Consider the following 27,797-nt stretch of genomic DNA (forward strand, 5'->3'; position numbering starts at 1 on the left):
AGAAAAGAAAAAAAAGGGTCAACCCCAACCCAACGCGGCCCTCCCTTTCGAGCCTCTTCGGACTGGCTGGGCGCTGCTTGGGGACCCGCCTTCTCCCGGAGAGAACAAAACAACCCCTCTGCTCCGCGGATTTCTGTGCCACGCCAGCTCGGGTGCCAGAAACAGGACGTCGGAGCGACCAACGAACGCCAGCTTAACCTACAGGTAAGGCTTGTATTTTTGCCAGCTCTATTAACGCTCCCCTCCTCCGGAATCAATCTTAGCTGCGAGCGACCCGTGTGAAAGCAGCGCCGCCGATCTCTTGCTCCTTGCCCGACTTAGGAAATCCCCACTTGGAAACGGGAGGCGATTTGCGCGCTGCTCGCAAGTTAACCCACCCAGTAAGTTTTTTTTTTTAAAGGGGGGGGGAGTTACCATTAGATTTTCGCTCCCCTACCCCATGAAAAGAGTATTTTTGCTGTGTGTCTGATCAGACTCGCTGCTTTATTCCAATACATTGACCCCCTGCAGCAAAAGCCCCGATGAACCCAGTGGCTCTGTCTTCTAAAGGGTGCCTGAACTCGAGTTACAGTATTTCCTGTTTTTCCCCCTCAGTATATGACAGTTCTCACTCCAGATATTGGCAACATTTCGGGGTCCAGTGAAGTAGTAATAGGGTGCCGTTCCCTACACGTTTGCCTTTGTATTTACCACTATTGAATGACATGCCTCTGTTGACAAAGAATACTCGTTCAGGTTTACCCCTTGAAATCTTTCTTGATATTTAGAGATAGATAACTTGACAGAGTTGGGACAGCTGTTACCAGGATTCTTGAATGAGAAGAATGTTACAAGCACTCCATTCTTGAGGTGATCAAAGTCTGTGTGCACTTTACTTCCTTCCTGATGTTTGAGATTTATGGGAATTGCACTCCCAACACAGTTGGAGGATGTCAGGCTGTGGAATGACACTAGAGTATGTCTTAAAGTCATTAGATGAGTTGTAAGAGAGAACATAGTTTGTTTTTGCTAACCTGTATTGTGAGAGGTTGTTGTAGTTAGTAAACTGTAGTTTGCTTAATCTGTGTGATCTAGCCTACCATGGTTTCATCAATAAACCATAACTAAAAATACTGGCATAGGGTGAGAGGCACATTTAGCTATTTAGTTGGTGGGCATCTGCTAATTTTATCTTGCTGAACTCCTGTTTAATGCAGTAACTTGCAAATAAAAAAGATTATTGAGAAGATTGTTCTATCAAAGGAGAAAACAACCAGTTATCTACCCTATAACCCAAAGAACCTGATTTCATGGCCAAATTTCTTTTACTTGAGAATTTGTTTGTGTTCGGATGAAATCTGTAGACTAAAGTATTCTAGTAGACCACAACCTACTTACACTATTCTAGATGAGATTCTCTCAGTGTCATGAAAAAAGTGGCCTTTGCTACATTAATTTTTAAAATATAAAACAGTCTGATGAAATTTTAATGGCCTCAGGTGCTCATCTCTAGCGTTTTTGGTAAAATCCTTGATCTGCATAACATAAAAAATGTCTTGTATTCTTTAACAAAATGCCTTAAGGTTATTATTTCTAGCACTTTAATTATAAATTATCAGTCTGACTGACAAGGTGATTTCAGCTGACAGACAGCCTTGGACTCATCCTTTCAGAACTGCGGGAATATGCTGCACACCCACTGCTAGCTTAGACATTGAGGATATTCAGTCTGTGATTATGTCTCTTTTCTCTGACTTAGAGTCCGTATCTCATTAAAGATATGATAAAAACTCCTTTTAGTGAAATGGAACTATATTTTTATGTCAGAAAGAAGAGAATATTATGGACTGGGGAAAAGTGGAAATAGCCCCCATACATAGTAATGTGGCATGCTATTAGAAAGGAAGGAAGGAAGGAAGGAAGGAAGGAAGGAAGGAAGGAAGGAAGGAAGGAAGGAAGGAAGGAAGGAAAATGCCAGTGTAAATTGTACTTTATACTTAACTCCAGCCCCTATATTCATAATGCACTGGGATTGTTTGCATTTTATAGTTTTTCTAACCCTCCACTTCGTTTTAAGATGCGTAAATAATACTAAGTATAATATCATGAGGCTCACATTTTTCTACAGAAATGAGAGTAAGTGCTAATATCTGGTTTTATATATTGAAGCTTGGCTTACAAATCACAATAGCTAACCAAACAACAATATAATATAGCCTGCTATATAAACTTTTGTCAGTGGGTTCACACACCTTCGTAAACCATGGATTGTTTTAACCACAGTTCATTGAATAAGCCATAAAAGGGACCATCATCTATCATGCTTGTGGGGAAAGGTTCTAGGTACAATAGTGCTATATAGGAATAATGTCATTTTACTTGGTGTAGTGCAGTACTTAAGGATTTGACTCATCTATAATGCTAAAGGATGTCCATTTATGGTAAAAATTCTGTTACTCAATAGTCTGATCAGTGACTGTTTCTTCCTCAATAGACTAAGCTTTGAAGTTTGCTAAGATTAACAGATTATAAACTTTAACATGTTGACATAACAACCAAAGAAAACAGTTTTGCTTCTGGTTGTGTTTTTATATGGATTTTTTATTTTTTAATATTTGAATGATAGCTGTGTCTCTGCTCAGTTCTGTCTGACACAATGAAGAGGCTACCTGAAATTAGATGGCAAATCTCTGACTGGATTAACATGTGCTCTCCTGTGCTTATTTGAGTTTTGTTGAACTGGCTGGTTTCACACAGTAGACTAAGTTGTAAACTATGGTTTCAATGCACAATTATTAGAGTCACACAAGACATTAAGTCAAAATCAAACTTGATTTCATGTTATAACTTTCAATATCAGTTTCTCATCTTAACATGAAAACATCAATTATATGTATTTTGTATGTTTGTGTGTGAAGGAGACCAGAATAGGGATTGTGAGGAAGCAAATTTAGATGCTTCTTAAATGAGAAGTATTAAATAATCAACATATGGCAGCATCTGGTTGATTTTTGGAGTTCAGAAATTAACGCATATGATACTTGAATGAGACTATCAAGGAATCACAGGGCTGTAGGTTAGACTTAAAACTTGAATATAACCTAGAATAAGGAAGTGGCAAAGCATTTTGTACTGCTGCCAAAAAAAACCCTGTATGAATGTGTCTGAAGTCATCAGGATCAGAATAGGATTCCAAAGAAATTGGCTTTTATTAGCAATTTAAATGCAATAAAGGTAAAGGTAAAGTTTCCCCCGCACATGCGTGCTAGTCGTTTCCGACTCTAGGGGGCGGTGCTCATCTCCGTTTCAAAGCCGAAGAGCCAGCGCTTGTCCGAGGACATCTCCGTGGTCATGTGGACGGCATGGCTAGACGCCAAAGGCGCACGGAACGCTGTTACCTTCCCACCGTAGTGGTCCCTATTTTTCTACTTGCATTTTTACGTGCTTTCGAACTGCTAGGTTGGCAGAAGCTGGGACGAGTAACAGGCGCTCACTCTGTTACGCGGCACTCGGGATTCGACCCACCAAACTGCCGTCCTTCCGATCGACAAGCTCAGCGTCCTAACCCACTGAGCCACCGCGTCCCTGCAATATGATCTAGCAATTCCTATTTATTCTCAAAAGGTGTGAGTTTCTAATCATCTTTCTCCGCAACTGCAACAGAATAAAAAGTTGCATCTGCCTACAGCAAAACAAAACAAAACAAAACAATAGGGTGAAGCAACTGTTTCCTATACAATGGAGAACATGGATTATTTAGTCCAGACCCAGACTTCCCTTATATGTGAATTAGCATGTTTCTATAATCTTAAATAAGGAAAAGTAGAATATACCATGAGTCAAACAATCTCTGGTGATTACATGAACCACGCCCATGTACATTTCTTAGTAATAATGTGGAGGGTGTTTCCCCTATTGCTTCCTTTCTTTGTTTAGTCTAATCTACTCTCTAGCCCTCTGAAACCAGAGTTTTCCTGACTTTCTTCAAATAAGTACTGAACTCCCCAATATTACTTTTCTTGTATTGAGATTGTCTTCTTATTCATACTTTTCTGGTATTACAATATCTACAGCTACTATAGAAGGATTCATACTCTGATTCTCATGTTCTCAGAAAACAACTTGATTATAAACAATTAAAACTTTAAATTGTTTTTTCTAAAATATGGGGAAAAAGATGGAAAGGATCATCTATAGCAGTGATGGCAAACCTTTTAGAGATTGAGTGCCCAAACTGCAACCCAAAACCCACTTATGTATTGTCGGGTGCCAGGTGGGTGTGGCCCATTGGCTGAGTGTGGCCCATTGGGTGGGCATGGCTGCAGTGGTAATAGCAGACTGGGTGGGACTAAAAAGTTCAATCAATTCCAACTTTGCGAGATCTTTTTTTTCCTGCAAGAAGTTGAATTTGATTGATTGATTAAACCTTTTTTTTGCACACGGCGGCAGAGGCCTAAAGCGAAAAGGTTTTATAAAACCCAGCTGAAGGCCTAGGACTGGGGCAACGGCACGCGTGCCCACAGAGAGGGGTCTTTGTGCCATCTGTGGCACGGGTGCCATAGGTTCGCCACCATGGATCTAAAGGCTAGTATATCTTTAAAGATACAACAAACAACTCTTTCTGAGTGCTTAAACAGAATGATTATCACAAGGCAACAAATTTTTACATAATCTCATTCTGATCACTTTTGTTTCTCCAATTTGTACTCTATCCAACTGTCAACTGTTTCCTCCTGACTTGCTTTTAGCTTACTGGCTGTCTGTTAGTATAAAAAAATGAGTTATTAACTCTTGCAGTCTAGTAGAATAACAAACTTGTCTCATCACAAGATGTATCATTTTGCCTTGCCTCTAAGCCACCTTGAGCTTCCCAAAATGGAAAAGTGGAATATCTAATAGGTCAGTGGGTAAGTAGTCACCCGGGTTCAATAATTAATATGTTTGACTTGTACAAGAGGAAACCAGATTCACATCCATCCTCAGCAAGGGAAGGGCAATGGGTGACTTTGGGTCAATTACTTTTCTCAGCCGAAGCTACATCTCATTGTTGTAGGGGTAAAGAGACGGAGGAAGCACTCTGTATACTACCTTATGCTTCTGAACAAAAGGCAAGTTATAAATATGAATAAAAGTGATACAGACTACATGGATAACTAAGTGGACCAATAGGATCCTTAAGAAAACACAATGGCATTACCATTTTTATGTAGGTATACTCAAACAATTTATTCTCATAACAGAATAATAATTGAATATAATACAGTAAATACAACTTTCTACATGGGATGGAGTAATCAAAAACTTGCTCCTAATAACAGACACATGAATGTCCTTAAGAAAAATATATTTGCCACCAATTTTGTATTACATAGGTACAGGTAATCCTCAACTTACAACCAATCATTTAGTGACCATTTGAAGTTACAACAGTGCTATATAAAGTGACTTCCAACTTTTGCAATGTCCCTACAGTCAAAAGACCAAAATTTGGGCCCTTGGCAACCAGCTTGTATTTACAATGGTTGCAGCGTCATGGGGTTCTGTGATCAGCATTTGCAGCTGTCCCAGCTGACTTGTTACAAGCAAAATCAATGAGAGAAACCAGGTTCGCTTAACATCCACAGCAAAAAAAAGTAAAATTGGGTACAATTCACTTAACAAGTGATAGAAGTTCCAGTCCAGGTGTAATCATAAATCAAGGACTATATGTAATTCTAAATCATCTTGCTAATAAATATACATGCTCATTTCAGGTAAATAATTTTATATAGAGCACAGAAAGATGGTAAGAAATAAAATGCCAAAATATGCCAACATTATTAATGGCATGAGATAGATAGCTGTATCATACCTTTTTTCTCTGTGTACACTCTTCTTTCATACATTTATTCTGCAATTGGACCATCACTTTAGGACTAAATCACCTCAAATTATTGTTCTTTCATAGAAGTCTTCCACTTTTATATGAAATCTACATTCATTCAAAACCCATCCTTCTTGATTCTAGTTTTTCTTTTTCTAGAAACCACCTATACTTCTTAACTAACATGTTGGAGTTTTACATTTCTTTTGACACATTCAATTGTCACTTCCAGTGTGGGCAGAAGTACTCTTATATATCAATATTTCTGTTTCTTATGATTACCTTCATTTTCATAACAGACTATGCACTGTCTTTCTACTAACATTTGCACATTTTAAAATTACTCCACTCAGTTCCTTTAATTTTAGAAAAAATTATACTAAGATACACAAATTCATATACTTGTTCTAGCTTTTTGACATTTATGTGTATCCTGCAATTGTATGCTCCATTTTCCTTATCAAAAACAAGTATTTGTGGTCTTTGATGCACTAATTTTCATTTTTAAAATAATTTTATTAAAAGTTTTAATTACAATAGCAAATGATAATACAAGCTAAAAAAGAAAAAAATAGCAAGAGGGGTTTAAAAAAAGTGCAAGAAAACAAAACAAAAAAATAGAAAAAGAAAATATCCTAAGAAAGTGACTTCTCCATTCTTGCCACCTCAAGTGTAATCAATGTTATTATCTTTTCACCTCCTCTTAATTAGCAAATATAAAATAGTTCATCCCACAACTCAAATCTGAATTACAGGCAAATCTAATGTGTAGTGTCTTCTCCAGTCCAGGAGTCAGCAAGAAGTCCAAGCAAAGTCCTAAAATAATATTAAAAAATGCAAATCCATATCTCAACTTTAACTATAAGAAATCCACATTTAGAACGCATCAAGTGGTCCCAGTACCCCAATATAAACAAAAGGCTGAAATTTAACATGACAAAAAAGGACAATATCTCCTTTAAAGAGAACAAGCTCACAAAGATTTGTTACATGAAGTACAAAGACAATTAGATAAGACAATTTAGATCCTCTTAGAGTAAGATATATGAATTGACTGTAGAGACAAAGACTCCAACATACTAAATGTAAATATATCCAATTCCCAATATTTTTCTACTTTGGATGTCAGCAAGTCCAAAAAGAATATGTCACATTTTAACCTTGATCCAATAAATTAACTTTGTGTTCCTTTCTATTGTGTAAACAAACTTGCTTTTTTGGCATAAACTTGCTTAATCCATCCAAATGTCTTGCCTTAAATGTCTTCAAAACTTTAAAAAGCCTCTTCTGTCAATCTAAAATGAAGAAATTATTCCAAATACTCTCCACAATTGACATTTTTATTTTCTTCTTGATTTTTACAACCTCATCTAATTAATTTTTGTATGTTTAATAACAAATTTTTATTCATGTTCCTAGATTTTATTGCAAATCTTTTTTTTATAAGTGCTTCATCTGGAACTGATTATTCCTAAGAACAAACAAGACTGATATCAATGATTCAAGGTCCTGATGCAATTCCACAATAATGTGTCTGAATGCCATTATAAGTTGCTTATCTTGTTAAGTCTTTTGTTATGTCTTCAATATCAAAAATATTTTTCCCCACAAAAATACATTCTTTAGGATTAATTTCCAAGCCTTAATACTCAAAATCAATATTCCAATGTTTATAAAGCCCTTAGTCTGTTTAGCCAAAACCTTGTAAGGATTGAAGGCACTCACCCAGTGTCTCCAGCCTTGTCACTTTGAAGATGTCCAACTTTCTTAAAGCAGCAAATGCAAGTAGTTCTTAACTTACAACAGTTCATTTAGTAACCGTTCAAAGTTACAACAGCACTGAAAAAAGTGACTTATGACTGTTTTCACAATTACAACCTTTGCAGCGTCCCCATGATCATGTAATCAAAATTTAGATTCTTGGCAACTGGTTCATACTTATGACTGTTCCAGTGACCCAGGATCATGTGATCACCTTCTGCAATCTTCTGACAAGCAAAGTCAATGGGAAAGCCAGATTCACTTAACAACCAGGTTATTAACTTATCAACTCCAGAGATTTACTTTTAACAACTGGGGCAAATGTCCTAAAATGGAGCAAAATTCACTTACAAATGTTTCACTTAACAACATAAATTTTGGGCTTAGTTGTAGTCGTAAGATGAGGACTACCTGTAATTAATTTGCAAAGGTGATTAGCAAAGGAAGTGTGAATTTAGTATCCTTTGGAAGTTCCGGTTGCAGCTGGAGCAAGTAATGGCAAAGTCCCTTGGCTTCCAGTTCTTATATCCTCCAGGGACTATTGCCTGGTACTCTTTGGTTTCCTACAAAGTTGGATTTTTTTGGGTTTTTTTATGCATTACTAATTAAAAATCTGAATAGGAAATGGGTATTAACACTATGGATAACTGTGTAAACTTAAATGTTTAAAAAAGCTTTACCTAAAAGTTACAGAAGAACATAAATGGAAATATATTTGAATTTTGGTTCAGATCTGCAATCTGAAAAAGATGGATAAATAAATCTCTAGACTTCTATCAATCTGCCTAGAAAAATGACAAAAATGGTAGTTGCCTTTTATCCCAAAGAATGCTTTCACCTTTGTAACTATCCTGAAGCATTTCAATGTCTTTCTTTAAATTCTGTAATAGGCACTACAAGAGGAATTGCTTCAGTTATCTGAGTCATTAGGCAGGAATATTACAATCTGAAAACCGTCACTTACTAGGAGAGGAAGTATTCTGAATATTTAAAAAGTATAAAACTAAATATATTTAATAATTAAAACCTATAAAACCAAGCCACCAAGAGTAGCCCCACAGCAAGCTAGGTGGCAAATAAATTTAACAAATAAGTAAATAAGAAGTGCTTGATCATATATTGTTGACTGGGATTATGTATAAGATGCCATGGTGTGTGTATAAAAAAGAACAATTGTTTTTGTGTTGTTTTTATTATTTTGGGTTCTGAACCATCCAGAATTATTTTTAAGATGGTGACCATATAAATTTCATATTTATAATAATTTCAGAGGAAAATATTCATTAAACATCTGTGCTTTCAGAATAAATATTTAGAAAACTGAAGCTATTTCTGTTTGATTATGCTGATTATTGTTTATAGTAAAACATCTGATTTGATTAATGACTTTGAAATTTCATTGGGGTTTCTGTAGTTATTATGTAAATATACTTTTTTGTTGCATAGAGAAAATATTTCCAGATGCTTCCCATTAGTTTTAGGAAAGTATTTAAATTGTGTGCTTTGCAGATATTTCCTGCACTTCTACTCTCTGTTTATTAAATGGTGAGAATTATGTGTAAGTTTCCATTCCATATGGAACTGTATTGGTGACCTTTTTATTTCCTGAAATACAACAGATGATATCCAAAGTCAAGCAAACAGACTACTATGCCTTTAATCAGGATATCTTACTAATCTTCTCATCCAATCTCACTTTGTATGCCCCAGAAATGCTACGATGTGTTTCTCATCCAATTCTCCAATTTGTATGGCCAACCATTTCAGGAAGTGATTCTTGGCGGTGGACAATCTTAAAAAAAAAGAAAAACAATTTGCCATTATAAATATAAAAGTTAAAGTACACAATAGCTAAAGAGGTTGTCACAATAAATGTTTGTTAACATAACCAGGAGACAGGACCTCCATATACTCAGGCCCAGCACATAACCAATATTTAGGGCCTTACAAGAGGCTAACAGGATTGAGGTAATTCTAATCTCCAGAAGAAAATTGTTCCAATTATACACTATTTGATAAATGCTAGTATCTCTTTAACGTCTGTTTTTGACAATTTTTCCTGTATTTTCTTTATATCTAACATAATTATCAACTTCATTTCCAACTAAATCTCCTTGCTGTACTTTCTTAAAGCATGTTAAGGTAGTTTGATCTTAAACACTGAATGAGATCAAATATCAAAACACATGTAAGGGCTAAGTGAATGGATTGAGAAGAGAAAAAAGATAGGGAAAGTAGTAGTTGAGTAAGGTTAATGAGATTCTCATAAAGAGAAGACCTGATGTGGACATGGAAGCAAGGATGATGTCCAGGAATTGGGATATATGGAGAGGGGTAGTGAAGGAAAATGGTATAAACTTAGTTTAGGCATATTCTTTTATTTCATTTCATTTCTTATTTGCTTGGGTTTACTGTTTTTTGTTTAATCCTTTCATGCACTTGGTATAATATAGCATTATGAATAAATATAGTATACAACTTCACTGCTGAAAATAAAGAATTTTGATTTGTATTTAATATCTTAGGTAAACTGCAACTTCACTTATGTCTAGTATTTTTCATGTTCATTGCATTTTTGAACAATATTGTGTTGGATCAATTTTCTTATGGATTAAACTGGTTAAAGTGAACCTATCAGTATAAATGAGAACAAACTAGAATCTAGTCACTAGATGAAATCATTTATCATTGACGCCAGAAATAAGAATTGAGTGGATGAAGTCCATCGTTTTCTGAAATGGAGATTATGCTGTTTCAGCTGATAGCTATCTATACAACCTTGTCTGGATTTAAAAGCTAAACAAATTTGGGCCTCGTAATTAAGACTTGGATGATAAATTGTTAGAGAATATCAGAACTGCAGACTTGACAAGGAAATTGGAAAAAAATCCAACGCAAAGGCAAAGTATTACATTTTGTTGCCAATAAAATGAAATGGATGTTTTTCTAAAGAACATTGGGAGTCACTAATCTTATTATATTCCAAAGAATATTTTTTGGTTAAATCTAAAGCTTTATCTTAGCAACCTTGATTAAATCTGTTAAGTAAAAGTATTGATCCAAATGACTCAGCTTCTTTAATAGCATATTTAAAGATGTACCAAAGCTACAGAGGAGAAAGTAGTTGTATTCATTTTGTACTCACTTAGCTTGGCACAATCAACAGTTTCTTTTCCGTGGATGAAACACATACTTAAATTTGCTTGATTGTGAAATACTTGTTGAAAATGCTTCACTTTCAGGTCATCACATTAATCCTGTTCTTAGCATGGCTTATCCATGTGAATACTTTAATTTTTCTTCTGGGAGAGGCTGAAATAATAGTAGTTTGAAATCTAGTCTTTGTCATTTCTATTTAAAGGATTTTGTGTAGCGCTGCTGGAATGGGTTTGAGACCAAATTAAACCAGGTAACAGTAAGCTAAATAGGTGAATAGACTAAGGCAGTTTCCTGTGGCCTTTTTAAATTAATAATATATAAGTATATATGACTTTAACTATAATTAAATTGTAACCTCCAGAGTATTTTGATTCCCTGATTCTCTAGTAGATTACTGGAAAATTAAATTATGTTAGTTTATTAGTTTTCTTTCATCATTCTATCTGCATTAAAATAATCTGAATTGGCATTAATCAGAACTTTGACTTTTATCTAACAATGGCCTCATTACAAATAAAACCAAATAAAACCAAAGTCATGGGAAGATTAGAAACTGGCATTAGACACATCCACTGACATTTTTGCCAGTGAATTTCCTTTTCAGGCTGAGTTTGAAAGCTTTCTGCTGATGTATTTTAATTTCATGCATTCTTTCATGCTTCATATTCTCTTCATATTTCATGGCAGTACTCTATTGATTCAGATTGTATTGGTAACTTTCAAGTTGTAACAAATATTTGATCTGACATTCAAGGCAGTCAGTCTTGTCCCTTGGTGGCTTCCTCAACCACTCCTTACTTCTCTCTCTCTCTCCCTCTCCCTCTCCCCCCTCCCTCTCTTTCTGTCCAGAAAAATAGAATTTAAGATTACAATATAAAATATATTCTAATCTTAGTTTGGAATAACAAAATCCTTTGAATCCTATTGTAATTTGTAATATGCTGGTAGCATAAAAATTACAGTTCTCTTTTGTGAAGGTGATGGCAGGTAAATGAAATAAACTTGGATTCTAGTGTAAAAACTAAATATCTTCCCTTAACTATTCACTGGTCACAGTTTTATCACAATCCAGACATCTTTTGCACAAACCTTGAAAGTATTAGGAGGCATTCCAGGTTATCAGGAAGTAGTTTAATTAGTTTTAAATTCAGAAGAAGACATGTTGAGAAATGCATTTCTCATGAGAAGCCACTGAAAATTATTCTTGACCTTGTCTTTCTGACCTCTAGTCAATCTATGTCAAGATCACATACAGCTTTCTTTGCCAATGGTACCCACAAGGGTTTTATTTTATATGTATTGCTTGTCATGGCTGCACATTGAAACAGTTCTTTAGGGACACTCCTTTCTGTTGAAAGGCAGGGCTAGTTTCTTTCCTGGCCTGCTGCCCTAGTGGAAGGAAAAAAAACCACTGGAGCCTGTCGGTTCTATTTCCTTTTAAGGCAGTCTGTAGGAATCCAAGGTAATCTAATGATTTGACTGAGAGGAACATAAAACACAGGTAATTTGCAGGATGAGGAAAGGCAGTTGTGGCAAGAAGGCAGGTTTTGTTTTTAGTTTTCATTTTATACATCTTTTTCTTTGGACAAAACATATTATAGTAGTTTGGAAGTAGATGGTCCTGATATTCACAAAATGCCTATATTTTCCTCTAATATTACAACATTTCTTTCTTATTCTTAATGCAGTTCAAGGTATTTATATCAAAAGGAAAATCTCTTGAAAAGGATGGACCTCAGACTTCACTTCCTTGTACCTCAGACACTGCTTTGTGCTTCACAGGCAGGCCCATTGGGCAACTCTGCTTGGAGAAGGTTTTGGAAAGAAACTTGAAGGTCACCCTGTTTTAAATCAGGGTGAATAGACTAATTGAACTTGCAGAGAATCGCAGCAGATCTGTCTTGTTTTTATAAGATAGGAATGCAGGCTTTGCTAAAATTTGTTATTTCAAGATACAGGGGACCTTTCCTTCTTGTGTGCCTAGTCTTTTCCTCACTCAACCCCCTTGTAAACTTGCAACGTATGCCTAGAGATGTTATGTGTTGTGTGTTTTTTTGTCTGTTTGGTTACATTAGCACTGCTCTTCAAAAAGCTTCTCTACATGTGGTGGTTTTTTTGTTTTTTTTGGTAGGGTACTTTAATGACAGGAAAAGCTTTGTTTAAGTTTCCTGTCTTAAACAGCTATTAAAAGATACAGAATGAACAATAGGTACCTTCCTTATATGGGATTAGTTCAACATGGGGTGAGGTAGCATCAAGAGGCTGATTATAATATCTGGTTATATATCTCAGCTGTCTGCCAAACAGGAGATGGAGTAGAAGTGCTGACCCAGTGCTTGAAGGCTGTTAACGTAGAAAAGAATAGATTTGGATTGATTGCATCCAGATCAGTATAGCTTTGGGTCCATGGGCCAGGTGTTTCTGGAGTAGTACGATATTTGGCTCTAAATAGGGTTATACTCCCCCACTTAAAGTTTGTCCACAACTTGGGAATCTTCCTGGACTTGAAGCTTCTGCTCAAGGAGCAGATAGAAGCTGTGGTTAACATGGCTCTTGCATAATTACCTCTGCTTCATTAATTGCTTCCATTCCTGGATCAGGAAGCCTTTTTTGCAGTCAGTCATACCATAATCACCTCCTGTTTGAATTATTGTATACACTCTACATGGAACTGCCCTTGAAAAGCATTCAGAAGCTACACCTGGTATTAAATTTGTATGAATGCCCAGACAGCAATGTATGTCTCCCGTTTGATCCCACTGAATTTGATCCCACTGACTTGTAGAAGCCATAATGATTGCCAGTTGGCTTCCAGGTTGTCACCTTTGTGACCTTACATGGCTCTGAATGTGTTTATCTCTGGGACCGCCTCCTCCTATATTCAGATCTAACTATCTGATCAGATAAAAAAACTCAATTTCCCCCAGACCTCATCTATCTGAAAATGCCATTGGATATTGCACCTGTGCGTTGGCATTCCCTTCCTAGAGAGATCCATTCTTTATTACCTCCTGGTTTCAGGAGAGTCTTGGCTTTGGTCTCTAGCCCAGGAGAAGTCATGTTCTGAATGTTGGAATACGGTGGTAGACCTTTAGCTTTGTTTTTTGTTGTTTTTTTATCCATTTTGTTTTTTTCCAGTGGGATTATTCATTTTTATGATGATTGTTAGCTATACAGAGCTGTAGTAAAAACCTGAATTCTATCTGATTTTGCTAAAAGGCCATTTGGGTAATTTCTCAGTAGAGATATTAACTTGTTGACTCTAAAGCAGCTTCATGAATACACACAGTTAAGTAATACGTACATCCTTCTTCGTTTATTTTTGAATAGTTACATGTATTTCATTTATTTTCTTTACAGGATGCCAAACTGGGGTGGAGGCAAGAAGTGTGGCGTATGCCAGAAAACAGTGTATTTTGCAGAGGAGGTACAATGCGAAGGCAACAGTTTCCACAAGTCCTGCTTTTTGTGCAGTGAGTCCAAGATTTTATGTAGAGGTTTTGTTTTGTTTTTTACCACACCAATACGCTGTACCTAACTTACTGTTACCAGAATTGTATATCAACAGTTTCCTTCAGCTGCCAGTGAGGAATAAGTTGACATTGGGTTTTGCCCTGTGCCATCACAGAGCAATCTTTGTTTTGATTTGGTGTAAAATCAGTTGAAAGAAAAGCTTATTTTCACCAAAAGTATTTATACTTACGTAGCTCTTTTCTTATCTAATTCATTGTTTTGCCTTAAAATTCTTAGCTCCTGAATTTAAGTATTGTTAGATTCCTTGGACACAGATGGGATGAAATAGAACAAGCTGATCTAGTAGGATATAATATGAATCTTAAATAGTATACCAACAAAGGAAGAAGAGAGAGAGAAAAAAACAGTTAAAGACTATAAGAATCCACCTCCCCCAGCTAGAAAAAAAGAATCCATGTAACTCAATTTTTCAGCATGGAATTACTTAATCACTTTTTCCATTGTGTTAATAAAAAGCTAGGTCAAAGGCTAAGAATGAATATGTTTCTTCAATACAGTGTTTTAAAAATCCAGAGAAATCATTTCTAACTATTCAAAAAAATTTTTTTCACTCCACACTCTATTATTCCAAACTTCTTCCTAAGTCAATAAAATGCAATTTAGCATTAACGTGTTTGGGAAAAAATGTATTTTCCAAAACCAAGCCTTTCTCCTGCTGGGATTAATGGTGGAAAAACGTTAATTTGACCTTCATTTCAGCTAAAAGAAAAGCCAATCCCCAGCCAATTTATCAGAGGGGTCACATAGTAACTTTCTATTTGTGCACATATTGCCTTTTCCCTTTTCACTTGTATTCCACAAAATAAGTCAAAATATAAGCCCCTGGCAAAGTTAAAAATTTGGAAAATTAACCTTTTTGTTACAATTTAAATAGAGAAAAACCTATAGATCTGTTTAGTTCTGAAGACAGTTCAAACTTTGTGTGTACAACAGCTACAATAGGTTTACTCATCACTCTAAGCCAACAGTTATAACTTACCATGATGTATGAACCCTACTTCTTTGTGCATGTACATTGGAACACACAGTCTAATCTTCAAGTGGGGATGGGGTTCCAATGAGTAAGGGTAGTAATAGAAAAGGCATAATTCCTGTGTTCCACTAAATAAGATTTTTAATTGTTGGGACCAAGAGCATGTCCCCTCTGCTGCACCTGATGAAGGAAGTAGAGAACTTTGAGAAATGTGAACGTATAATGAAACTGAGGGAATACAAGTAGCCAGACCCACCATGCCACGTGGTCACACATGTCCCCTCTCTCTGGCCCCTTCCCCTTTATAAATAAATAAATTTTATTGCTCTTGTTCTTTGACTTTCTATTGCAAGCAGAAACAGATGATTCTTATTAGAAGATCAAACTGATCAGTTGCAGAGGGCTTTTGGAATTAATGAAAGATTATATAACAAGCAGCTGAAGTTGTATATTACATTAGATCAGGGGTGTCAAACTGCCGGCCCGTGGGCTGGACGCGTCATGAGGAGCTGCGCCCACCCCATTGCTGGCAATGGGGAAAAAGTTCCGATACATCGCATGATGTCACATGACGTCGCGAGTTTGACATGTGTGCTTTAGGTTGTATATTGTATTATACCAACCTATACTGTAGGTTGCCTATTTCTGGCCAGGAAGTTTCTGACTAAAAAAAGAAACACATCAGAAAACCACCTACTTAGGTCAAATGTTGATCCCTACTTTCCTTTCCATGGGAAAAGCAAATTAGGAAGCTGTACTTCCTAGGGCAGGGATCCTCAACCTTGGCAACTTTAAGACTTGTGGACTTCAACTCCCAGAATTCATCAGCCAGCAAAGCTGCCTGAGGAATTCTGGGAGTTGAAGTCCACAAGTCTTAAAGTTGCCAAGGTTGGAGACCCTTGTCCTAGGGAATGCCCAGGTTTCAACTTAAGAATTTTACAACTAATTTTAGATATCCAAGTCTTTTATCAGACTAAAGGTACATTAGTTATTTTAAACATACAAAACAAAAATTCTAACAATTCACACGAGGATAATGGGGAAGGTTGATTGTATTATTTCTCAGTTTCATTCACTAGTTACAGTAACATATTTTCAATTTTGTTGACATACTCTTGCTCAGTTAGAAGTTTGTATAATGCAAAAGCTTGAACTATTGAAAGATACGTCATAGCAATCATAAGTAGGACTCAGTGGGATAAATAGAATCGCTCCTTAGTCTTGTGTAGAATCACAACCTAAATAATTTTGCATCTTATTTACTGCTAGCAAATATATTTTGATTATTACATATAGATTTTTTTCCATGGATTTGTATAAAATTATTTAATATTAACATCTGATCTCTCTACTCTAGATATTATTGTGGTTCTGATCTACTCAACAATGAATTTGTAGATTTTATATCTTCAGAGCCACCTCCCTCCCCCAGTGAAGTTGGGAATCTGACATACAGCCTCTGCAGCCAGCTGATGTTTAGATTTTGATAGAAAGCTTTTTGTTCTTACTCACAGCCCCATTATTGCATCCAGGGTTGTTTTATATTCATGCCAGTCAGCTGACCTTTTGTTTTTGCCTTAGGAATCTCATGTATTCTAAGACTTGTTTTGCTTGTTACATAAGGTAAATGGTAGCTTAGTAGGAGGAAATATAACTAATAGTACACAGGACCTGGCATTCCCTCAAAACACTAAAGGGATAGATTTCCTTAAGGTTGACCTGCTACAGTAGCTGGAAGCCATGTTTTTCCTAGAAGTGGATAATCGTAAATACTACAGTAACAAAGATACTGCTCTTGGAGCCTGCTTGATTTTTTTAAAAGAAATCTTATTCCTAACATCTATGGGTATGCAAATTGGCTCCAATATGATTCAAATCATTGTTACAATACAATTCACAGTACAAATTCAGGGGGGAAAAATCATTATTTTAATCTGAATGGTTAACTCAGTTCAGAAAATCAGTTTGTAAGTATCTAATTTGATTCAACATTTGCATGAATTATCAGGCCAGTTCATGTTTTTAAATAATAATTTTATTATGTTATTACAAAGAAAGACTAATACAAACTAAAAAAAATAGTGCAGAGAAGAAAAAATAAGAATATAGTAAAGAAGAAGAAAAGAAATATATAAAGAAATGACTTCCCCCTCATTACAAGTATAAACAATGTTAATAACTTGTCACCTTCTGAAATTTTTTGAAAAACCCTGCTATGAAAACTGTAGGGATTAGGCAATCTCTGAGAAACAATCATGACTGATTCTCAGAGATTACCTAATCCCTATGGTTTTCGTAGCAGGGTTTTTCAGAAATTGTCATTGCGTCCTCTCTAGGGCTGAAAGTAAGGTCTACCCCAAGATCACCCAGCTGGGTTTGTGATAAGGTTGGACTAGAACCCATAGTTTCCTGGTTTCTGGACTGATGTCTTAACCATTATACCAAACCCTCAACCATTGTCCCATCTCTTATCTCTAAACAAATCCTTAAAGGCTCATCTCCTTTCAGTCTTGACCAGCAAAAGTCCATTAAGGATTACCAGAGATAATAGCTTTCTATTTGCTGGCTCTTCAGTCTGCTGCAGTTGTTCATTTCTTCCTCTGAAGTCCCAAAAATCAGCCCAGTTCAGAAAACTGATTCAGTGATTCGACCAAATTCTCTTTGAATCATCTTTCCAGGCAAAAGCTTCATCCAGCCCACAGTATTTTTAGAAATGCTGTAACCAAGTGTTTTGTTTGCCAGTATGCCTGTTCGTCCTAAAACTTCATACCTTCTGGTGTGTGTGTGTCTGTGTGTATAAAACAAATCTTTTTGTTATGAATCAAGCTTTTAAGCTGCCTAGCCTTTGTACCTACCTATAGAACACTGTAAGTTGCTAAGAAAAAATAGGCTATACAGTTTGGCTCAGCTTAATTGTGTTTTTTTGTACTTCTGCCATATATAATAGAATTGCTTCAGTGATGGAAATGGCTAACAAATTAAGTAAAAAAAACAAATGTTGCAGCCAGAATTATATTTCATTTCAAAGTAATGAGACTAAAAATGCCTGAGTATCAGAGTAAGATATTATGAAATATGGTGCATGCAGTTGGGTGATATTATTATTTTACTACTACATTCCCCGGCAAGGGAAGTTTTTAAATAGAGAATCTTCAAACTGACATGGAATTACTGGCAAAAAATAGATCTTTCAGTTGGTTGGCTAAGAACTATTTTCCAATTTGAAAAATACCTGTTAATGAGTTTGGTACAATTCTCCAGATAGGCATATTTTAGAGCTAAATTTGAGTTGTTGGATTCAATGGCCAAATATGAACTCTTCCACCATCTGCTATCTCATGAGAGGACATGTACTGTATATGTGGTGCTCTAACCATTGAAGATATTTCTCATATTTTGTTTGATTGTCAACTATATGCCCCTCTTAGGGTTAACATTTCTACTCAAAAGAACAGCCCATTGAGAATCTGAATTGCAGACTGTCCTATTTCCTCCTGGGCTCTACTGTATACAGTGCAGATCTGCTAAATTTATAGTTGAAGCAGTTGAACTAAGAACCCGTTACATCTAACAGACTGAAGTCGCCTATAAAGTTGATGTATTGATTTGAATATTGAGTCTTTTTATTTACTACATATGTATTTTACTTCTGTATTTTCATTTATCTATTTTACCCAGGAATTAGATCCTGTATTTTATTTTTGTTTTATATTTTGGATATGGTCATAAGACTAATTAATTAATAAACTATCTAAACTATAATCTATATCAGGGTCCTCAACCTTGGCAACTTCACAAAGCTGGCTGAGGAATTCTGGGAGTTGAAGTCCACAAGTCTAAATGTTGCCAAGGTTGAGGACCCCTGATCTAGATTATACTAAACACTGGGTCATCCTTTCAGATATATTCACCAGTGCAGAGGGACTGGCAGAGATTGCACAGAATTACCCAAGCAATTTGGGACCTTCCCTGCAAGGTTCCCCATTGACTTTCTTCCTTCAAACTTCCCAAGAAAGAGAGTTGCCAGTCCAAAGCTGCCACCATGCTTCTGCCATCATCTGCAATCACATGATCCCCATTAACTTTCTCCCGGCAAGTTTCCCCATTGATTTATGACTGCAGATATTGTATTAGTATATTCCTAAAATCACATATTTAGGATTAAAGGCTGTCAGCTCACAAACAAGAAGCTGCATTACCAAATGTATTACAAGAGTGAACTTAGATGAGATAGAGTAAAATCATTATTGTGTCATTTATTATGAAACTTTTACACCTCTTATTTTAAAACACCTAAGGTATATCAGACAGTAGCAAATAAATACTTTAAATCTCTAAAAATTAAATTATAGTTTTCATCAGTAACTATCCAGAAGGTTTGGAAAACAAGAAGTTCTTAATTAATTTTTTAAAGTGTTTGCTAGTCTTGATAGGTTCTGATTAAACTTTAGGGTTAGGGTTTAGTTGCTCAGAATGAGCTTTGCACACTGACTGTATCAAATTTCTTGGGTGATAATTTCTCTAGAAGAATGACTAAACTAGTAATGAATCAATTATTATTGCATTGGTTATAGCAGAGAGGCTTATAGTTCAACATGACTTAATAACAAATTAGAAGTGTAAAGGAATCGTGGGCTCCTGCTATATCAAAATAGGCACTATATTTATATATGTGGGTGTGCTACAGAATTATCAAAGGGAGAGCATCATTCTTTTCTTTCTTTGTGTGCTTGTTCTCAATAAACACACACACACACATTGAAGGTTTGATGACAAGTGGATTAATATTTAGGTGAGTTTTGCAATAATTCATCAAAATTTGCACAAAGGGCTAGGTAAATGATTACTTTTCTAAGATGGGAACAAAACTGTTGTGATAATATCACAGACAGGTTTGGAAAACTAAAATATCATTGGTAAAAGCTGATGCCTTAAATATGGCTCTGCCAGTGCAAGGCAAATTTTTTCTTAAAATTCCAATATTCAAACCACAGTAATTTATAGGATCTTAGGGGCAGGCAAGCACAAACTTAAAAGAACACAAAAGAAAAATTAGCTGTTTCTTTATGGGGGAGGGGGTGAAGTTCTTCTAAAGATCCTCCTTTCATGGCTAAATATTTTATTACTGTTCCTGCTAGTGGTTTTCTCAGCCAACCCTTTGCCAGCCCAGGGAGACAAACACCATATTTGGTCATCAGGACGGGGAAATTCAGTCTTCGTGTTTTCCATATATAGAGACTGCTCCTACTGTTCCCTCTACTGCATTCCTGAGAGAATGTTTGATTTTCTATTTGCATTCCTTAAGAGTAAGGCAACTTATTGTGGCTCTAAAGGCTCTGGCTGTTAAAGGCTAGCTGCTATAGTCCATCACAACAAGAAGAGAGGTTTGGTTGCAGCCTATCCTGGAGCCAAGTTATTTTTTTTTTCTCACAGGCAATTGCTGTTCTAATATGTTAATAAATGACAGAATCCAGCCTCTCTGGACAACACACACACATGCACACGCGCACACGCGCACACACACACACAAGTTGTATTTTGTCTATACTAATATCTATGCCTATGGTCTAGTAGTTCCAAAATAGCCTTATGAACAGTTTGGTCTTCTGTTGCCTGAATTACAGTAAAGCAAATTCCTTAGTCGCCATGTAGCCATCTTGAATGTTGTTATTGTCAGATGATGTCAGTTATAGTAATGAACTGTGGCTTTAGTGTTGACTTTTTAGAGTATCTCAGTCTGTGTTGATGGGGGAAAAGAGTGCTTTAATAACTGGCTGATGGCTCTCAGCATCTCTGCTGGAATGGGGAAGCTGATGGGCTCAACTTCTCCTTTAAATTTATATATTGTTAGTTTACTAGAGTCCATGCCTTCTCCTCTTTCCACCCTTAGTCATCTGCTAAGCTGCACTTTACTCTGATGGCTGCTCCACTTCTTTTACGCTTCTCCCACGTAAGACGTTTTCCCCAATGCAAACCCATCCACAGATGCTAGCAGTGGTTTCTGTTTATGCTTGGATAATTGGTATGTCCAGGTGCTGCTTGGGCCCACTTAAAGTACCCCCAAGAAGAAAAAAACAAAGGAAAGACAGAGCGCATGCTGGTCACTCCAAGGCTGATTTAACAATTTTTAAGACACATCAAGCAATATACTACTACTGCTAAATGTAGAAATCTAAATATACTGCAAATAGAATGCCATGTAATTGGCCAGCAAAATACTGTGATATACAGAAAACTTTACTATGAATGCAATAGAGTAATAAATACATCAAATGCCTTATGAGTGATCTAAATTTTGCATAAAAATCCTAATGTGGATTGGCCACTCTCACACTTGAGACTATTTCCTTTGATGGATATCAAATTGGTAGTCTTGGTGGTTTAAATAATGTGGCATTTTTTTATATCTACCAGTCTTTTCTTCTGAGTATCTTGCCTGCTGGCCCCAATTCTCTGTTTCCTACCTGATTTTTTAAAAACTCAACTGTACAATTATGTTTGTGATCAAAATTATCCCTATTAATGTGATGCTTTACCTCTCCCTGTGTACTTTTTTTCTAGACATTCTATGGGACATTCTCTGATAGGAAAAAAAGGTCATACGTCTGGTAGCATTTTTTTAACTAATAAATTTTATTAAGAGGCATAAGCTTTTGTAAGACTCCTGATTTTCTCTATTTCCTGTATTTCTATTTGTGAATGGAAGTTCAGAAATAAAATAATAGAGTTTATGGCTGAGCAAATTAATCAAGTTAAATTGTTCTGTACATATCCTGACTTGTAGCTTTTTTTGCTCTGTGCCATTTCTGCAATTAGATCCTTTTATCTTTGTTGTGTTAAAGAAAATGTGTGTGAGAAAAATACTGATTTAATATCTCCAGACCATATCTTTTGCACTCCAAAAGAAGATAGAGGTACATTTGGAACCAGCTGCCAGTGGAGCTGAGGACTGCCCCCGACCTCCGTTCATTCCGCCGGGACCTGAAGACCTGGCTCTTCGAGCTCTCTGGCCCAGGCTGAGAATTAATCTCAATTTTAACTGGGGTTTTATTTATGCAGGGACGAATATAATTTTTTAAATTTGTTTTTAACTTTTGTATCTTTGTTTTTTAATCACCCTGTAAACCGCCCTGAGTCCTTCGGGAAAGGGCGGTATATAAATGTAATAAAATAAATAAATAAATAAATAAATTTTAAAAAGAAAAATGAAAAGAAAAATGAGCTATAAAACATCCTGATAGGTAGCCTTTTATCCAAATTGGTTCCCTCAGTTGTATTGTAGACCAACATTATTGAAGGCACTAGATTGGAAAAGATGGCAATAATCTTCCATGCTATATGTTGTTCACCCTAAATAATGTACTATTTAGTGTCGTTTAGTGGTTCCACAAATATCCTAGTTGCCTATATTACAAATTAGGTCCAATACTGAAGCTTATAAAGATGACATCTGATATCTTTGTCCTTCCCAAATGGCTGTAGTGGTTTGCAAGAAGAACCTGGATAGCACTACGGTGGCTGTGCATGGAGAAGAGATCTACTGCAAGTCATGCTACGGGAAGAAATATGGACCAAAAGGCTATGGATATGGACAAGGAGCTGGGACCTTAAGCATGGACAAGGGTGAAGCATTGGGGATCAAACCTGAAGAGTGAGTTGTACTAATACAAAAATCTGCAAAGTCTGATTGCTTAATATATTTATTTGAATTTATATCATTATTCAAATGCCGTGGTTATGAAGAAAGCAGATGTTACTTTGGTAAAAATCCAATTTGCAGCAAAATAGGCTTTTAAATTTCTGTTCTGAAACATAATCCTAGGTCCCAAATGCAATTCACTGTAAACCTACCTAGATATAATTGTGACCTATTTATATGAAATGCTAGATTTTTATTGAACTATTGAGTGAAGGTTGATTTTTAAGTGGGTAAAATAAGGTTGGTAAATTTTTATACCCAGCATTCTCTAGATCCCTACAAGTCTTGTTCTGTGTTCAAATGTATATTCTTTTAGTTCTGGGAAGTAAGCATAGCTAGAAGAATTGTGGATGCCAGAAAGTGTTTGGCCAATGCTGGTTTGCATTCACTGAGATTTTGGAGTGAAAAGAAGAGCAGCTTACTAGATAGCAGAGGCAGGAGTTATAGCAGGTTCCAGAGCCAACTATATGTTCAAAGCAAAAGCTTAGAAGTTTGATTAAAATTTCTTTGACCAGTAATTTAGCACAGAAAAATACCTGTAGCAAATTAATTTGAAGGCTATAAAGTATAAAATTATGAATTTGTTGCAGAACACCTATAAACCAGCCTATTTATATCATTTTATTAAGAATTTTAATTACAATAGTTAAAAACTAATACAAACTAAATTTAGAGAAAGAGGAAAGAATGGAAAGCATAAAAAGTGCAGGGAAAAAAATGAAAAAGAAAAAACCCCAGTCTGTTTTTGTAATTCATTGTCAATTTTTTTTAACTTGAGTATCCATTATTACAGTGATAACAAATACTGGGAATATAAACAAATTCAATGGTCTTATAATGTTTAATATTGTAATTTCAAAATTATGAATTCTTACTGCTTTTTCATATATCTTATACTCATCAGCTAAAATAAAATCAAAAATCAAAAGCAGTCTTACTTTTTATGTATCTATGCCCAGAATACTGATGACTTCTTTCTTTATATCACCACCCCTTTTCCACACACTAAATTGGGAATCCCAAATATTTTCCTCTCTGACATTGTCTCTATGTACACTCCTGGAAATATGAAATGACTGTTTCCCTGCTTCAACCTCACAGATGTCATCCCCATTACCCAACCAACAATCCTAATGCATCCAGGGTTGCCCAAAAGGTGGGTGGTGCTGATGGCTGCCCTCGCTGTGGACAGGCTGTCTATGCTGCTGAGAAGGTGGTTGGAGCTGGAAAGGTAAGAACTATTATTAGTAGATAGTAAATATGAATATATTAATTTAGGCTAAATTGGGCTTTCTCTTTTTGTGTTTATAAAAGTTTGCATATTACATTTTACACTAATTTTACTAGCTTTATTTGTGTAATAAATTCATAAGTGAATATGTTTGTAGGAAAGAATACAATACTTTTCTTTGAAATTCTATGCTTCAGGATGTCTAAAACATGGAGAATGTGGTGCCTCTCCTTTTGCTACTAATGTACAATTCCCAGCACTCTTCATCACTGGCTGCTGGGCATTTTATTCATTAATACCAAGGACAACTCAGTTTCCTATCCATGTGATAAAGGTTAGCAGTACAACTGAAACTAAGCGATTATCCAAGACTATAATTATTAGTGAGAAAGATAGTTGGGGCATGCATCTGAAAATAAAAATGTTAGAATCAAGAAATAGTCACTTGTTACATACAGATACGGTCGTGCATTATCTGCAAATTTAATGTTGTAAGTTCTGCAAATTCAGAAAAAACATCAAAATCTACTTTCTTTTTGTGAAAATGTTACAATTATCTTTCAAAGTGGAATATTGTCATACAGGCCAGCAGTGGCGTAGTGTGGGTTGTCAGCACCCGGGGCAAGGCAAGTAATTTGCACACACCCCTCCACAGTGGGAGGCGACCCGGCGGCTCGGATCGGATTCGCACAGCCAGCACTGCAGTGAGAGAGAGTGAGTGAGCCAGGCAGGGGCAGAGAGCTGCAAGTGCGAGCGCACCCCCCCAGATGTTGCGCCCGGTGCAGCCGGACCCCCTGCACCCCCCACGCTATGCCACTGTAGGCCAGTATAAGAAACGGGAAGCTGCTAGAAGGATTGCTGGCCTTGTACATCAATTCTATGGAGGGCAGTGCTTTCCTAGTTAAGCTCATGTAGGATATGAAAGTGAAATTATTCACTTCCATACTAACAATATGTCTTCTGTATTATGCTCAGTCATGGCACAAGGCCTGCTTCCGATGTGCAAAATGTGGCAAAGGCCTGGAGTCTACAACTTTGGCTGATAAAGATGGAGAAATCTATTGCAAGGGTAAGAGCTGCTACTTCAGGATGTATCACTTATGTTCATAACTAATGGCTACTTGCTAGTCAGGTATCGGATGCTAACGCAGATGTTCTCTTATGGAAAAATGTTGCAAAATCTACAAATACTGTTTATGCAATGAGTTATGATTTAGAGGTTCAGGAGAGTGCCAAGCAGATGCCTTACATGTTTCTTGTAACACTCATTTACTGGTTTGATTTGCAATTTGATTATGGAGCAGCATGCCTCAGGTTATCTACTTGAGAGATGCTTTCTAATGCTTGATTGCATTTGGGTACATAAGATACTATACCAAGTCACAGTTCTTTCGATTACTCCATTTAGCTGCACTTGCCAGTGGGAATGGCTAAACAAACTAGATTAATAGTGGGTAGAAGTCCCATTGATCAAACCTCTATTGAATTTCTAAAAAGAGCATGACAGGCCCAGTGGGAAAAAAGTATGTGACAGAAAACGTAGTCAAATCTTAAAGCAGACAACCAGAAAACAGAAAGATCTTGTTTTCCAAGCACATGTTCACTGGTAAGTCTGTAAACATGCTTACTGTTTATGACTCTTCCTGAGCTCAGAGCCTGTTTAATTGCTGATTGTTTCTTCTGCTGCTTCTCTCCAACAGGTTGCTATGCCAAGAACTTTGGACCTAAAGGCTTTGGCTTTGGCCAGGGAGCAGGGGCACTTGTCCATTCTCAGTGAAGAACTTTGCAACTTTGAAGCATCCTTTCCAGCACCGAATGCTTTGCCACAGCTGAGTTTATCCAATCCAATCCTTAGCAAGAATAAGGCTATCTTGCTAGTTTGTATGTATTAGTAATACAGTAACAATCTGCTACTCCTTTTTGCTAGATGGGCAGTCTTTCAGAGGGCCTTATTCCACGCGTCCTTTGAAGCCATACAGTAGCCCCAAACTCACCATGGCTCATATTAGAATAATGGCCTTCTTTAACATACCTCCATGCATTCAGTCTTTGTTGACATTTCAGACGGCTGCAGAGCACATAGCTGCTTTTGAATAACAAATACTGCAACAGTTGTCTTCCAAAATCTTTTCCCAACCTGGGAATTTAATTTTTATTAGAATATATTTTATGATACTAAGTTATACATTAACAGTCTCATAAATGAGTGCTGTGGAAAGTATCAGTGATCATTATATGCTAGGATGCAAAGCTGCGAATTAAGAAATGCCCAAAGGCACAAGTAAAGCACATTCCTCAAATTTTAGAAGAAATATAAATAAAAAACACCTTAGCTCTCAAGCTGAAGTAAATACTGCATTTTCAACAAAAAATATGGATTCATCAGTGGCCACTAATTAAGATGCTTTTGTACATTGGTTTGGTAGGATTCACTTTGATTTTCAAAAGACCAAATTTCCAATTTTTGAAGATCAGTATGCATTTGTTTTGTTTTTTCTACATTCCTAAAATATTTGACTTTAGAGACAATCAGAATCCACCATTTTTCTGGATTCCATTTTTTTAAAAACTGGGACTATTAATATCCATTTTGTTGCTGCTTCATTTTTGCATTTTTCCACTTAGCTGAATAATTACTGAATTCACATATTGTACTAAGTTAAAATATGATTTGGTTGAATTTGGCTTTGTACGATGTATGAATCCAACCATTATATTTTAGAAAACATGGTTTGTAGTTTAATGTGATGTATGAACGAAGCAAAACAGCCTGTTCACTTAAAAACAAATCATACCTTAGATTCAGTGCCTTAGAATGATATGTGAATCCCTATTGGTAAAATTAAAAAGAGATTAGGATGGATTGGAATTCGTTTTTTAAACTATGGAAAAGTAAGAATGGTAGATATCTTCATCTTTGGGACCAGAGTTGACAGTTCTAGTTCCTCCTTTTGTTAAACATAGAAGACTCCTGCTTACACAGTCTTAAGTTTCACTGTTTTTTTAGTTTCTTAAACTGAAAAACCCTGTTCATGGACCCACATCATGCTAAATAGTTTTAGTATGAGCCTAATGCACATATTTTTCATTTATAATGCAGCCTATTTAAAGATTTAATTCCTGTTCAGTACTTAATATGGGGTTAAATTAAAATGCAGTAATTCTGTACACACAACAAAGAAACTATACCAGTAGCATTTTACACTTTTGTTATTAGCAAGGTTGTCCAGTGCTTTAAAAATAATTTAGAAAAGAAGCTTCCAAGTGCATGTAGATACAATAGTAGTAATTACAATTGTCCAAACATAACTTTCCCAAGATTTTACTATGGTGGCAGGGACAGCCATATGATCCTGAGAAAATATATGGTTACTTTAAAATGCATTAAACAGGTCCTACCTTCATGCGTCCCTGTGCTTTGAAGTTTTCTTTTGAAATGGAATCCAAAGTGCAGCATATTCCTATTACAAACATAACCTGTGTTCTGAGAAATTTCTCTGCCTTTAATAAAGCAGTCAAAATGAATCTCGTGTGTTACAAAATTTTGTTTTTTTTTCCAAATTTGATGGAATGTTGGAAAGAATTCATGAGAAGGGGC

The 27,797-nt window shown here is 36.1% G+C and overlaps 1 protein-coding gene across 2 annotated transcripts; it reads left to right on the forward strand.

Moving 5' to 3' along the window:
• Positions 1–27,724, forward strand: CSRP1 (cysteine and glycine rich protein 1). Of its 2 annotated transcripts, none has more exons than XM_081325696.1 (6): positions 1–204; positions 14,123–14,235; positions 22,752–22,920; positions 24,070–24,199; positions 25,175–25,268; positions 25,900–27,724. In XM_081325696.1, exons 2-6 carry the CDS (start codon positions 14,124–14,126, stop codon positions 25,974–25,976), a joined length of 582 nt encoding a protein of 193 aa, XP_081181822.1. In that variant the 5' UTR covers positions 1–204; position 14,123; the 3' UTR covers positions 25,977–27,724. The 2 variants fall into 2 exon arrangements, with proteins under 2 accessions (XP_081181822.1, XP_081181823.1); XM_081325697.1 differs by having other exon boundaries at positions 1–198; positions 14,120–14,235.
• The last annotated feature ends 73 nt before the right edge of the window (positions 27,725–27,797 follow it).

This window comes from Vipera berus (genome assembly GCF_964194415.1).
Source record: "Vipera berus genome assembly, chromosome: 3".
NCBI lineage: Eukaryota > Metazoa > Chordata > Lepidosauria > Squamata > Viperidae > Vipera > Vipera berus.

Coding starts and splice junctions, on each gene's coding strand:
- CSRP1 (XM_081325696.1), top strand. CDS start 14,124: ATGCCAAACTGGGGTGGAGGCAAGAAGTGTGGCGTATGCCAGAAAACA. Junction 14,236..22,751: donor CAAGTCCTGCTTTTTGTGCA/GTGAGTCCAAGA, acceptor AAATGGCTGTAG/TGGTTTGCAAGAAGAACCTG. Junction 25,269..25,899: donor TGGAGAAATCTATTGCAAGG/GTAAGAGCTGCT, acceptor TCTCTCCAACAG/GTTGCTATGCCAAGAACTTT.